Source organism: Phyllostomus discolor, chromosome 4 (genome assembly GCF_004126475.2).
Source record: "Phyllostomus discolor isolate MPI-MPIP mPhyDis1 chromosome 4, mPhyDis1.pri.v3, whole genome shotgun sequence".
Classification (NCBI taxonomy): domain Eukaryota; kingdom Metazoa; phylum Chordata; class Mammalia; order Chiroptera; family Phyllostomidae; genus Phyllostomus; species Phyllostomus discolor.
The window spans coordinates 16,611,415-16,626,115 of record NC_040906.2 but is presented as its reverse complement, the minus strand read 5'-3'; the positions used below and the strand labels follow the sequence as shown (position 1 = coordinate 16,626,115).

Genomic DNA, 14,701 nt, shown 5'->3' with positions numbered 1-14,701 from the left:
CGAACTGTCGTGTCTGCACTCTCACGGAGCCCCACTCAGTCTCCAGGAGAACAGAAATCCTCGTCTTTGTCTGTGGGGACCTGACGTTTCATTTCTCTCAATTAGTGGTTCTCAGCCCTGGCTACATATTAGAATTTCCGGGGGAAGGCTTTGGAAAATGCAACTTACTAGGTCTGTGCTGGGGGTTTCTAGCCGGTCTCCCCGACGTGAGGGCCTGCGTGGAGGCCGCAGGTGGACCCCAGGCCGGCCCCGGGCTCCTGGAACTGCGGCCGTGAGCCTGCGTCTGGTGCCCTCTTACCGGACGTACTGTTCAGACAGTCAATGAGTTTTCTCCCGGCAGGTGCAAGGACACTCCCTCCCCTCTCAGGAAAGCACTTTTCACTCTAGTCATGTTTAAAGGACAGCTCTACTCGAGCCCTGCCCGCAGCCGTGAGGGCACGCCCTTCAGTCACCGGCTTTCCCTCCCCCGGCCTCTAGACCGCACCAGCCCCTCTGGCAGCGCTCACTGTATGTCATGGCTCGCAGGTGAAACCTCTGAGAGGGGTGCAGTTCCCTCCACCCCTGCCCCACCTGTGCAGTTCCCAGCCCCAGCTCAGGGAGCCACGGACAAGCACCCACGGGCAAAGCTCTGGTGGGTGATTGCCAATGGAGGTTACCCATATTTTTCTTTTCGGCAAAACAGTGAAACCCAATGCCTCCAGATGAGATGAAAGGTTCTTTTTCTTTTTTTAAGAGTTTATTTAGTTTTAGAAAGAGGAGAAGGGAAGGAGAGAGAGGGAGAGAAACGTCAATGTGTGGTTGCCTCTCCCGTGTCCCCCAAACTGGAGACTTGGCCTGCAACCCAGGCATGTGCCCTGACCGGGAATTGAACCTCAGCCCTTTGGTTCGCAGGCCCACGCTCAATCCACTGAGCTATACCAGCCAGGGTTGAGATGAAAGGTTCTTTATTCAAATGTGTGAATTTTAGAAGCCAGTGGTGTTTTCCTTCTCTGAAAAATATGATTCTCTCCTGACTGTGGAGAATTCCTTGCCCATAGTTGGAGTGCCAGTCTGATCTAGAAGCAGAGGAAGGGAAGGGCGTTCAGGGTGCCCAGAGCAGTGGAGCCTCGCAGTGGAGCAGGTCAGCAAGGGCGTGTGGTAGGGACTTTGGGCTGTGGGTTTCCCGTGCAGGGCTGCCTGCTGTGTGTGTGTGTGTGTGTGTGAGAGAGAGAGAGAGAGAGAGAGAGAGATGGGGGCGGGCGGGGGGTGCCTTCATCCATTGGTTCAACTAGCAGTTGAGTGCCAGCCCTGCGCCCTGCACAGCGCGGCGCACTAGGGAGGAAGGGAGGACGGTCAGTGGGACAGACAGACGCCCACACAGATCCTGGGAATACATTTTGGTGTTTTCATAGACTCATGAACTAAGGTTGTGGCAGCTCGGAGCAGGATCTATTTTTATGATTTGGACATGAGACTCATACTGTGTTCATAGCATAAGCAAACTTAAATGTTTATATTTTTTCAAAGCTGAAAGGTAACACATCTTTGGGGGAGCCATTTCTGGTTTGGCACAAATTCAAGTGTAGCTTTGAAAAACGTCAGCAGCACGCATGTGAAAATGAGTGCATTAAAAGAAGTGCCCCCGGATGATGGTAGTGGTGCTGCAACGTGTAGGAAGAGTAACGCCTTCATTTCTCCAGCGTGTTCCTGTGCCAGGTCCTCGACGTATAGTCGCTGATCTTCCCGGTGGCCCCTGGGCAGGTGCTGTCCCCATTTCACAGCCGAGGAGAACTGACGGTGAGGGGGTTACGTAAGCTGCCCGCAGGCGCAGCGCAGGCGAGGGGGAGAGCCCCTGATCAAAGCCGGACTGCCCGGGGCTTCAGGGCTCCTGTGTTTCTGTTTCCGAGCCGACACTTAACCTGCCGTAGGACTTGTAGCAAACCACCGACTCCGCCGCTGGCTTGTTCCTCGGTGACAGAAGGTCTCCATCCTCCTCCTGCTCCAGAGGAGTGCTGTAGGATGGCAGAAAGGGACGGTTCTAAGGTGTCACACTCCTCAGATGTCACAAGTTGGAATGTGGAGCTGGTCCTGCAGTTAGTTGTAATAGTGGTATGTTGTTGCCTTTTGGTTGAGGAGTCCACTCCCTTCCATATCCTCTGGACTTTGCTGTTTTCTCCATAAAACCCTTTTTCTTGGCTGTCATGCGGGCTCCTCATCAGACAGGGAGCGAATGTTAGTTACACACACCCCAGATTTCTGGGGACAGATGCAGTGACATTTGGGGGTGTCTCTCACATTCCCCTGCATTATGCTTTCGAGGTCCTTTTTTGGGGGGGTTGTCTTAGTTAAAATAGAACTGGGTGTGGGGTAGGGGTTGTTCTTATAGATCTTCTTCAGCAATAAGCTAGGATATTCCTGGTATCCCTGTCCCAGGGCGACTGATACTACTGAGTGGTTGGTTATTAAGTGGCAGGACTGTCCTAAGGGCTTTACATGTGTCAGCCCATTTAAGACTTAGGACAACCTGATGCGTTAGGTTCTGGTATTATACCCATTTTACAGATGGAGAAACTGGCACTGTAGAAAGGTCAAGTAGTTGCTTAGAATCACATAGCAAGTAATTTGAATGTGTACCAAAGTAAAAACTTTCCCCAAAACAATAAGAATGTATTAGGTACTCATTGAGCTTTAGAAAATGTGACATTTTCTAGTTTGCTTATGTACAGAATACAGAGCTGTAAATAATCAAACTCCATGTTCTAAGCATGGTTGTCGGTCCCCTGGGGACAGAAATCTTGCCTTCTTCCCTCCTCCAAGTTCCCGCAGTACTCTGTCACACCTGCTTCAGCGACAGCACTCACAGCGTCATCTGATCAGCTCTCAGTGTGACTCAATCCTTCCTGCCCTGCGAGTGCCTGGGGAAAGGGCTGGGCCCCAGGGCAGGGCACACAGTGGGTCTTCAGCACACTTTGCTTTAGTGCCGGGCAGGGGTCAGGTGTGTCTTACAAAGCAGAGGCCACGTCTCAGCAGTGTGTTCAGTGCCGCCTGTGAGGTGGGCAGGGCAGGGCAGTCACCAACTTCACTTTGTAGGTGGAAAACTGTGCTAAAGGAGGGAGTGGCTTGCCCGGAAGGTGGTGGAGAAACCCACCAGAGTCTGGGCCCTTACCCAGGCCCACAGCTGTCCCCTTGGATGAGAAGGTGCTAAGGGAGGATCCTTGACAGGATGCCATGCCAGGGTCGAGCTTACCGAGGGCTCTGTTCCATGCACTGGGGATTTGACCTCGTTCACCTGTGTGACTGTTTCTTTGCAGGACGAATCTCACTTCCTCAAAAACATTAAGACTGCCCGCTGTCGCGCAGCTATGCCCCTCCTCAAGGTGAGTCCTGCCGAGAGTGGACTTGGCACCTGAACCCACGTGGCGTTGAGATCCGCTATGGTTAGCTCTGCTGGTCGGTGGTCTGGGAAAGCAGGGGCTGCAAGTCGAAGACCATGGGCCATGGATGCAACTCAGTGTCAGCTTAGGGCATCTCTGCCGAGGGCCGTGGTGCCGGATTCTGTTTTCCTCCTGCCATCCTGCCTGGGAGCGCAGGGTCAGTGCAGTTGTCCCTTCTTCTCCAAGGTGAAGCCTGTGGACAGTCCCCAGGCCAGGCCAGGACTGCATTCCAGGTCATCTGGGGCTCCTCCTGGACAAGGCCGAGGGAGCGCCTCCAGTAGTGTGTCCTGAAGGCCCCCCAGAAACTGCCTGTCCTCTAGGTGGCTGCAGGGCACGGTCGTCATGGTGCTCTGGAACCGAGAGAGACAAGTGATGCTGAGATGCCCTCTCCTGGAGCCACCCTGAGCTGTGCTGCTAACAGGAGCGGCAGCCATCCACCTGGTCCTGGGGTGATCTGAGCCTGTGCCCCCAGCGAGCGCTTTGGCTGGCCGAGCTCTGGCTACAGAGTGGGGGTGTGTGTGAGGGGGCAGGAGGTGCGCTGCAGCATACCTTCTGCTAATCTGTGTGTGAAGGGACTCTATTCTGCCCGGCAGCATAAGCTCCTGTCTTGTCTGTGTGCACTTCCAGACCCATGTCTCGTTTCCCAACAGAGGGAACTGCCCCCCTGCCCATATTTCCTTCTGTTTGTAGTGACCTTTTCCTAATAGTGGGGGTGGGGTGGGTAGTGAAATTGGAAAAGTAGCTTTTTCTTCCATAACCAGGCAAGGATCTCGGAGGTGATGCTGGGGGAATCTTTGGGGACACTGAGCAAACAAAAGTACGTGTTTGCCTCGTGCTGTTTTTATTCATTTACGTATTATCTCATGTCTGTGTGTTGCACCAGCTTTTTAAAGCTGCAGCTTTTATTGTCTAGAAGAAGCTTTAAGTTCTGCCTCAGCTGGGGAAAACCACTGTGTTAGATGTTGGTGCAACTCATTAGCATTTGAAAATTAACTTAATTTTTCTACCTCCCTACAAGACATACACAAGTGCCTACTCATTTCGAGTTTTGTTTTAGGAATAACAAGTTGCATGATAATAACAAGTAATGTGATGCATCTTCCAAAGGAGGGTTATGTCATGTGCTCCTAACTTAAAAGTCCTTTACTTAAAAACCTTGGTCCTCTGCTCACATGGCCCGTAAACAGAGAGCCATTTATGGACACTTTTAAATGAAATGTTTTTCCCAGAGTGCTGACCCTTCTTTTGGGAGGCTTTAATATGTACTCTCTTGAAAAATGTTAATAGACCTTGGTACTGTGGTTCCAATATTACAGCTATAACTAAAATTAAATCCGTACCCCTGATGTTTAGACAAAAGAAACTGCACAATGGATAGATTGTATCATTAAAGGTATAATAGGAAAGCTGCTCAGCAACCGTCTCGTTAATGCGGCCCTTGCCGGCCGGGCCCGCAGGACCCCACGCCGGGCTCCGAGATGTGTGCCGCTGAGCCAGGCTGATGAAGGCGGCATTTACATCTTAAGAGTCGTGGGCGTATTTCAGGACAACATGTTTAAACAAATCTCCTTGACCGTCGCTATACTACCCTGCGTCTGCTGTAGAACTCGGGTGAGTCACCAATAAAGCAGGAGTCAGGAGTACAGCCTGCCGTGTGTGACGGTGCCTTCCCACCACACCACTCCCTCCCACGACGCTGACATCACGTGAGGCGGACGGACTGTGGTCAGGGTCGAGTGGGCATGGGGGTGAGGTGTCTTGTGTCCTCCTGTCAGCGGAACCTGTGGTCTCTCTGCCGTCCTTCCGTCCAGATGGGAGTTTCTCAGCCTCTGCACTGGCGACTTCCTGGGCTGGACAACCCCTTGCTGTGCAGAGCTGTCTGGCAGCTTCCCTGGCCTTGGCTGCCAGTGCCAGCTGTACTCCTACACGGTGACAACCAAAACTGCCCCCACCCAGGTGCTGCCGAACATCCCCTGAGGGGCAGATCCCTTGTTCTCATCTCTCCTGAGAGCTGCTGATCTAGATGCACAAAGGAGATGAATCTAAGTATTTCTGGGACGAGGAGAGTTAAGAAGTGAAATACGCCTTCAAAAATCCCTGTAGAAAGGGGCAGTGGGAGTCAGTTGAAGGGAGATGGGTAGCAACTAGACTTCTGGGGATTGTCACTTTGTCGTGTGCACAGAGGTCAAACAATAAAGTTGTATACCTAAAAGTTTTATAAATAGAAAAAAGAAAAGCCATATGAGGATGTAATTTAACACCACTTGATTGTTCCTCTAGCCCCTGCATCTCTTAGAACTACTATATTCTCATATTTCAAGATTTTTAATGTTTATCAAGATATATATTTATCAGTATATATCAAAATTTTTAATATGTCAAGACTTTTCAGCAAATGTGCATGAAGAGATAATTAATTTATATAATACAGTCTGTGAGATAGCTGGGCAAGGTCACGCCCAGAAAATGTGGGTTTCATAAGTGAAGTGTAGGGGACATGTTGCCTAGATTGTAAGAGGCTGGTGTCATTGTTCCCTGGGAAGTGTGGCAACTCTCTTTTCTCCATAGCCCTGTTTGCCTGGACTAAGCAAGGCTCTATTTTCATAGATAAATGTGTTAGGCAAGACAGAAAACTATAAAGAACATTTTTAGTCTTCTTTAATCCCTCCAGCAGTGAAAACCACTGTTAACAGTTGGTTATTTTTCTAGTGTGTCAGTCCAGGGCATGATCATCACTTTTAATGGTTGTTGCGTGTCTGTTACATGGACACATTTTGTAATGTAACCCAAGTTGGACATTATTTTGCTATTATAAGGCTTTCTGCAAATCAACATCATCTGTATGTTCGTAATGTTCTTACTTTGCTCTCATAAGACAAATTTCTCTACTCACAATTGCTGGGCCGTACTTTTACCTTCTGGCAGACGTCTGAGAATTTCAGGCTGGCCAGGCACACCCACCCACGCCTCTCCTGTTCAGCCCTGGTCACGGGCCGCACTCTCCGTTGCGCCCAGCACTGCAGGGGGCGCGGTGTTCCCTTGGGAGCAGTGAGGTGTGTGGGGGTTTTCTTTAGTGTGTTTTGCTTACAGTGCTTTTTGTTGCAACAGGATTATAACATTATTAACAATATCCAATCATTCCTTTAGAGGGAAAATGGCCCCCAGAATCCCACCATTCTTTCCTAATACATGTTTGTCTTTTTTTTCTGTGAGTAGAGTCCTTTTTACTATGTTTATCTGTTGATTGACTAGAGGAGATGAGAATACTGGTCTAACTAACATGTATGCACTTTTTCTTTTTCTTTTTTCATTAAAGCAGTTGAAACAGATGATATAAGCAAATAGTACAAAAAGGTATAAAGTGCGAATAACTCCTTCTCCCACCTCGGGATCCCCAGTGCCTTGATTGCTTTCCCCAGAGGCAGCCGTGCTTACCACACTTTCAGGGCTGCCTCTGAAATGTAGCCTGGGTCCACGTGAGCACACGGTGTCTCCTCTCTCCCTTCTCAGAGTGGTCTACAGCCACAGCCTTGCACTTGCTCTTCTTCTCATAACAGTGTATCTTGGGAATCATCCCACCTCATGCCAGGTGACTTGACCTCATCCTCACAAATAGAATCCTCCGGAATAAATCGGTCACGCTATGTTTGTCTGTTCCCTTTGATGGATTTGTAACCGGGCTTTGGTTGGTGTATACGGTGCAGCAGTGACCATCTTTCCATATGATTAGCAGGTGGGGAGAGGAGAACCCAGTTTCTCTGCGTCCGGAAGGCGTGGGCTCTGCCCCAGGGTGACCAGACTATAGGAGGAGTCCCTGCACTCCAGTCATTCTGGTAACTTTTCTCAATTTCATCACAGAATCAGCCTTAAAGTGGAATTATGGGGCTAATAGTAAGTTAAAATAGGCTATTTTTTCCCAAGACAACCCCCCACTTTATGTGTGCTATACTAATACAGTACACACGTGTTTCACGTGCCTTGAAGTTCAGAATGGCGTAACTTTGCTCAGCTGGAACGGCAGGGCGGGCACAAGCAGGTTTACAGTTGTAGTACATGCAACAGAGTTCACTCTCGTGTAACTGTTTCTCCAATTTTGTGGTGTTTTTCATACGAACAGCTGGAACCCTATCTTGGCCCAACCCTGTGTACCATTTCATGCATGCTCATAACATTTCCATGTTTTTAAAGCAATACACCTGTAGTTGCAGTCTTCATTCTGTCCGTTTTTACTCCAGAACTAGTTGCCTTGTATGCGGCATCAGGATTTCATTCACATCAAAGCAGCGACACTCACCCAGCATGAGAGCACGAGGGTTATCATTGTGCAGATCGGTTGGGGAGGACAGTGCCGTCTAGACTTGTGACTGGGACTTTGTCTCTTTTTGGAAAAAGGCTCGAACCCACAAGGAACCATTTTTATGTGAAATGTGCTGGCCTAATCAGAGACTCAGAAAGTCCCCTTACCAGGTGTCAGTGAGTGGTGGGTGGCGCGCTGCTGCTCCCGGGGCGACCTCTGGTCAACAGTGGTCATAATGACAGCGTTTGTCTAGGTGAGGTCTTGCCCGTCCTGGGCGCTGACATTGTCAGGAGCGGTGAAGAACAGGAGCTCATCTTCTGCCCAGCCCATCGCCCTTGGATTTCTCCTAAACATCAAGTCTTCCCTCTTGTGCCCAGGCTTTCAGTTTAACTACAGATGCTGACTCCTTTGTTACTCCTTGGAGAGTGACCACGGGCCTGCACTTATAAGGATAAGTGTGTGCTTGGGTCCCTTGCACCTAAACTATGCTTGCCACTCTCCTTCTTTCCAAAGATGCTGTGATGACTTCTGAACCAATGAAAACACAGCTCAGTGTCCCTGCCACCTCAGGACTAACGAGTGTCGGGGCACTCAGGTGGGATGGGCTTGGCCTCCGTGGCACCCCCTGTCTTCTCATGTTCTATTTCTAAGTCACAGGGGGCTTTGCCTGTAGCATAGCCTTTACTGGGAACACCACCGGGAAGGATGTTGGCCCTAAGAATGGGACTAAGCTGTGGGGAACACGACTCTTTTCCTAACCTGGGGTCTTGGTGAAATATGTTACGGCCAATCAGAAAAATTCAGTAAAGCAGGTTATCAGTTCAGTTGGGGGAAAAAAGAGGTATCTACGGAAAGTGATGGAGAATTCCCAGACTGCTTTTTGTATGGACTTAAAAACAACTTCAGCTCTTTCCCTACAGGAGAATGTTCTCTTGGCTCGTGTTTTAAAATCTGTGTGCAGGCTCTCTACTTGGAATTACTTCATTGGATTCTCCTTGGCAAATGACACGTTCCAGCGTGTCCTGCTCTCAGCCTGCAGGGCTGCCCCACCCCCTAGCCCTGGCCTTGAAGGTCGTCTGCCCCCAACAGTGTCTGCTCATGTGAATCACGTAATTTCTCTCAGACCAAGTAGAGATTATTTTTTACATTGTTCCATCGTGGATTTCTTGGGTGCTGCTTTCTTGCCTTACCGAGGAATTAACTGCAAAGTATTCCATGTAGTGTTGATTTATGTAGATTTATGCATTGATACTTTCCTAGAGTGGAAGTTCTCAGAGGTGCAGGGTGACATACAAAGGCCGTGCCGCTGGCACGATAAAGCCTTTATGGGTGACAGTGATGACAACACAAATGTGTTGGGCCAGGAGCAGGCTAAGTCGTTTTGTAACGTGCGAGACTCCATTCTGGTTCCCTTTCCAAGCTGGCCTTTTCCCACAGCGCGGTGTCTGCTTCCTGGCACCCACAAACATCCATTATCAACGGTTCTGTCACTCCGAGCCTGGGTGGTGTACGGTGTATGGGAGAGCCCAGTCGGCATGAAGTCTGTTCCGTGAGTGTCTGAGCGAGGACCCTGGAGTGAATTTCCATCCCCTGATCTCAGAGCCGCTGCCCCGGCTGCATCCCCAGGCAACAATAGCAGCAACCTGGGGAATAGGTTTGGGGTGAGGGGCTGATTTTCTCTTATTGATAAGACTTTTCATTTTCCCTGTTTCATTAAAATGGTGTTGAGCCAAGGCAAGCTGATGCTACAGGCGTCATTCAAGAAGCTCATTGTTATTTTAATGAGCCTGCATTAAACCGTGCAGGAAATTAGAGGGCCTGGGTAATTGAACTGGGGAAATTATAGCTGGAGAAATTCATAGCTCTGCTGTCATAATGGAAGTCGGTACTGGCGGCTGCGGAGAGGGCAGAAGTGCATCTTGAGAATTGTATATACTGTGTATTTATAAGCAGTCATTTCTCTTCCCTCTGTTGCACCTTTATTTATTTATTTTTATGAGGCAAGTGTATCCATTAGAAACCTAATTTCCTCCCCTAGGTGATTTACCGCATGTGGTTGCCTTATACTACTTTATACCACTGTCATTAACTCAAGGTTTCAGTGGTTAACAAGCTATTTCTCGACAACCGAGCTCCGCAGTGGGGTCCCTTCCCAGAGCCGAAATGAATCTCACCTCCAGTAATCTTGGACGATTACGTGCTCTAATACAGAGGTGGGATACTTGGGTCCGATCCCCTTAGGTCAGGTTGGTGTCGTGGTCGTGAGAAACCTGAAGTTTGTCACTGGCATCAACCAACTTGTATTTCCGCTCTGCCCAGCGCTGTGCTGCTGCAGACCCGGCCTGTGTAGGGTAAGCGGGTCCAGGCCCCACCTTTAAAGCCCTTATTAGCTCAGAGTGAGCTTCACTCAGGGCTCTCTGGGCTTGTGCAGCTGAGTTAGTGATGGCCTTTCCCCCCCCCCGCCCCCCCCGCCCCTCTAAAGACAATCAAACCACAGCTTATACGGTTTGTCCTGGGAGTGAGCTAGGGCTGGTCCTGGATGTCATCTGCTCCGAAGTTCAACTTGGATGCCAGAATCCATGGTGGAAGTTCAGGCCTGTTGCTGCCACCCCCTCTTCCGCTTCCTCTTCCTCTTCCAGTGCTGGATTCTTGGAGTCTATCCGTGGTCCCCAGGACACTAATTAGCTTCCTCATGAATGTTTTTCAGCATATGGTGAACATTATTAGTTACTTACTTTGTGCCAGGCACTGTGCTACAGAAAATGAAGTTGAGCATAGCCAAATCCTTGATGTCAGGAAGCCTGCCGTCTATTGAGGGGGCAGAAAAGAGAGTTCAGCGTCGTGTGCTAAGTGCCGACGTAGAGACGTGCCAGGGTGCCGCGGGGGCTGCCTAGGCAGTGACATGCAGCTGCTCACATGGGTCACGCCGTGAGGTTCTCAGAACACACGTGTTCTTTTTTTTTTTTTTTTTGGTCATAGTACCGCGGCCCGCAATCTTTTTGGCACCAGGGACCTGTTTCATGGAAGACAGTTTTTCCCCAGGAGGCGGTGGGGGGGTAGATAGGTGGCAGAGCTCAGGCAATAGTGCAGGCAAAGCCTCACTCACCTCCTGCTGTGCCGCCCGGCTCCTAACAGACCATTGTCAGCACCGACCCACAGCCCAGGGCATGGGGACCACTGCTCCAGAGTGTGGCTGGTTGTTCATGTCTCTGGGGTCTAGATCCACCCCGGTTCTGGGATGACTAAATGCGAGAGCTGCCAGCAATGAGAGTGCCCAGGAAGTGCAAGCTCTTCGTGCTGGTTTCCAGGGGATTTTGCCATCCCTAGGGCTCCTCTCATTGGGGCGTTTGGGGTGATCCCTGTGTGCAACTCTCTGTCCTTAGCACCTCTGGCTGTTTGCTTCCTAGGTTGCCAAACGTGTGATCCTGCTGTCGGGCACGCCAGCCATGTCGCGGCCCGCAGAGCTTTACACGCAGATCATCGCCGTCAAGCCCACGTTCTTCCCTCAGTTCCACGCCTTTGGACTTCGCTACTGTGACGCCAAGAAGGTATTTGTCATTGCTCTCCTCACCGGCCCACCCACCTGTCACCCTGATTTTGACACCCACCTTTCTGTCCCTGTCTCCTGGACAGTGGTGTGATCAGAGGAACACTGACCAGGGAGCTGAGCTGATTTTACCTCTGCTCTGACCTGGGAGTGTCCTCGGGGAAGATGAGAACAACCCCTCCTAGTTTTAATGCTTACTGGGATCCTAGGTTAGTGCTTCCCAGTAAAGGGACCAGTGGCTAATGTAGGTGCCTGGGACTCGCAGAACCAGCAGCCCCTGCCGGGGAGAGTGGCACTGGGCGAGCCGGAGGTGAGGCCAAGGCCCTAGGCAGAGGGAAGAGTATCGATGAGGTGGGTGAAGGTCCCTCGGCATGGGAGGAATGTGCAAAAATCCTCTGGAAAAGTGAAAACAGAGGCAGCGGAAGCCTCTGAGCAGGTGGAGTGGGGAGCGTGATCTCAAGCTGCCTCGGCGGGCGCTCTCCAGCGACCCTGACCCCTCGTAGTGAGCGGAGCCTCTGCCCTCCACGCCCTTCCCACGAGCACAGCGCCAGGGCAGCAGGTCCCTCAGGAGCTGCAGTCTATGCAGCTTCTGTTCTCCGGAAATGGCAGGGGAGCTTTGTAAACACAGTTAGGCCACGGCAATGAAAATCTCAACTTCTAAAACCCCACCTTTTTTTTAAGTGGAAAAAAAATGTGTACTTAGTGACGTGGAGAGATACAAGAGTGCAAAAAAATAGGATGCAAAACTTTTCCTCCCTCCCCCTGTTTCTTCCTTTCTTTCCCCTTCCTCCTTCTCTCCTCATCTCTCAAATATGCTGGAAGGTAATACACACCAAAATGATTCCTTGGATAAGCAGAGAAAATCAGCATTTTAAAACATGTTTACATCACATTGTTCACAAATCGTGAATTCCTCCAGTGACTCCATTAGTGTTCAGCAATCCGATGAAGCCTGCTGAGCGGAGGACACTGTTCTCCTCACAGTTCCTTTGTGTCTCTTCCGAGGCTGCCCGCTTCAAAAGGATGGCCTTGCCAGACAGAGGACGACTGTCAGAAGATAAATTGGTCGCTCGGTTTTCCTCTTGGTCCCTCAGTTCCTCACTTTTGAATATGGGGCATAAAAATTCTAGCTACTACAAACATCCTCTCTGGTGAGCCAGAGGGAAGGTGTGGAGGAGGTTTAGGGGAGGGAAGGTTGGCTGTTTTTCTCTTTCATCACTGGATCTGCTTGTCGTGCGTGATCTCCGTCTTTGCACAGGTGAATTTTGCAGAGATTCCCTGTGCTGGGAGTCTCCAGTCATGGCATAAGCCTTGGCTAGTCCCCTACTCAGCTCTGCAGTTTGAGACTTGGGTGAGCAGAGAAACACAGAGAATGGGCCTGCTGCACGTGCTGGGGTCTGGGCATGGTTCCTTCCCTGCTGCAGTTCTCTACTACGGGCCATAGCCGGTGAGGCTTGGGGTAGCCCCAAGCACTTGTGAGGTCTTTCTCTGAGACTTATCACCCACAAATGCCTCTCTTCTGTAATTCTCGGTGCACCCAGCATGTTTCATGGCCTGAGCTGGGAAACCTGCTAGTGTCAGGCAGCCGTAGAAGGGTTGGCCAAAGCCTGTGTAGCCTGTTTCCAGTGTCCGTCCCCAAACATAACCTAAGAAAGAACGACCCAGTGAATCAGCCCTGTGTTTGTGTGGGTGTTCATTTTTCCCCCTTAATCAGCTGAGACACATAGTCTAGGGCCCTCTCCTCCTGGTCAGTTTTGGTGCCTTCACTGTCTCAGATCCTCCAGTGGGATACAGCCCTTCTGTTTGCCGGTCTGCCGGGATCTCGTTTGCCTTGCTGGATGGAAGCACAAGTCCCAGTCAAGGCCATTGCTGACAGTGGGGTATGGGTGGGGTTGGCTTCCATCTTCTTCCCCAGTCGTTCTCTCTAATCCAGTCTCCAGGGTGTCCATAATCTGAAAACAGAGGGAGGATTCACTAACTTCTCTTTGTGATTGCTACTTTTCTACAGCCAAGGTGCTGAATTCATCCCTCATCCGTAGTGAGGTCAGGCTTCTCAAACGCCTAAACGCTGTTCCCCTGAGGTTCCACCTGGCCCTGCGTTCGAACACCAAACTTTGACGCCTCTCTCTTCTAGTGCAGATTGCGTCTCCTTTTCCCCGGTGGTTCTGCTGTGACTTTGTAAACTCTGAATCTGTCCTTTTTCTTGTGGGCAGCGTCCCTGCTGCAGAGGACTAGCTGCATTAAAACCTCATCAATTCAGGCCCTAAGGATTTCTGCTTTGTGGTCACGTCACAGATATGCTGAGCCACTGTTTGCATCGAAGACAGTGACTTTGGAGAAGTGACTGCAGCTGACTCACTGCCCATGCCATTTGTGACCGGAGAGCTTTGCTCTGCAGGATCATGATGGAAATAAGACTGTCTGCCTTATTTTCAAATACTTTTTTAAAAAAGAAAATGAAACTTGTCAAGTACTTCAAAAATATCCACTTACATTCAAACAAAGTATTTATAATGTAAATTGTAGTGTTTTGCATAGTTAATTGCAAACCATTTTTAGCTTGTTATTGAGACAGGAAATTTCTCAGTCATTAAATACACTTCTTTAACAAAACTGGTGAGCCACTTTCCCCGTGCGTCAGTCCAGACTGTGTAATGTGTACATGGTCCCTGAAAACCCTTCATGTCTGATTTGTACCTTTGTTCTATTTGCAAATAATCCACTTTCTGAAAAGGACCTACTCTGCCTGGACTCTTGGGACCTATGGGGTGATGGCCAGCCAGCGACGGAAGGGGCTGAAGATGGAATTCATTGCCTTCACTCCCAAACTGTCCCTTCCTGCACTCCTGGTCTCCCTCCGCCATCTCCCCAGCTTCTTGTGCTGTCCTCAGATTCACCCTCTCCCGCCTTCCTGGTGTCCCCCCCACCACCAGTAACACGGTCAGAGACGGTGCCTTCCTCGTCTTTGCGTTCTTTCCTCCACCTCGCCCAGTGCCTGGTGCGTGGTAGGTTTTCAGTAAAAGTGTGTGGGTTGTGATTACTCCAAAGTCCAATTTAAAATCTTTGGTATTGGGTTTTAACCTGCAAGGTTAAGAGCTGATAATATTAGAACTTAGGAGCACAATATCCAAATTAATTATGATACCATTTTGTTCCCGGCGTGATTGTTATTTAAAGAAGCCAGGAGGCCATGGCTGCTCTTGTGTGTGCGACCAGCTTCTTGCATGAGTAGAGGCCACCGGAGAGAGTGCGTCGTGCCGAGCTCATTTTTGACCCCATCGCTTAAAGGCATTTGATGAGAACTTCCTGTTGATTTCAGAGATTTTTTTTTAAAGATGTGGTTTTTGATTATTTTATCTCTCTACCTTTGACTTCCTCTTTTTATTTTCAGTTTAGCAAAGGTTTATAGGACACCTACCGTGTCTCCACAATTATACGAGGTCC

At 49.9% G+C, this 14,701-nt stretch overlaps 1 protein-coding gene across 2 annotated transcripts in view; it reads left to right on the top strand.

The window, feature by feature from the left end:
- Positions 1–14,701, top strand: part of SMARCAL1 (SWI/SNF related, matrix associated, actin dependent regulator of chromatin, subfamily a like 1) — a 50,929-nt gene that overhangs the window by 19,783 nt on the left and 16,445 nt on the right. For both annotated transcript variants that reach the window (XM_028510505.2, XM_028510506.2), the window contains exons 10-11: positions 3,291–3,356; positions 11,118–11,258. In XM_028510505.2, coding sequence (XP_028366306.1) covers positions 3,291–3,356; positions 11,118–11,258 — 207 coding nt within the window. The remainder of the gene's footprint in view (positions 1–3,290; positions 3,357–11,117; positions 11,259–14,701) is intronic.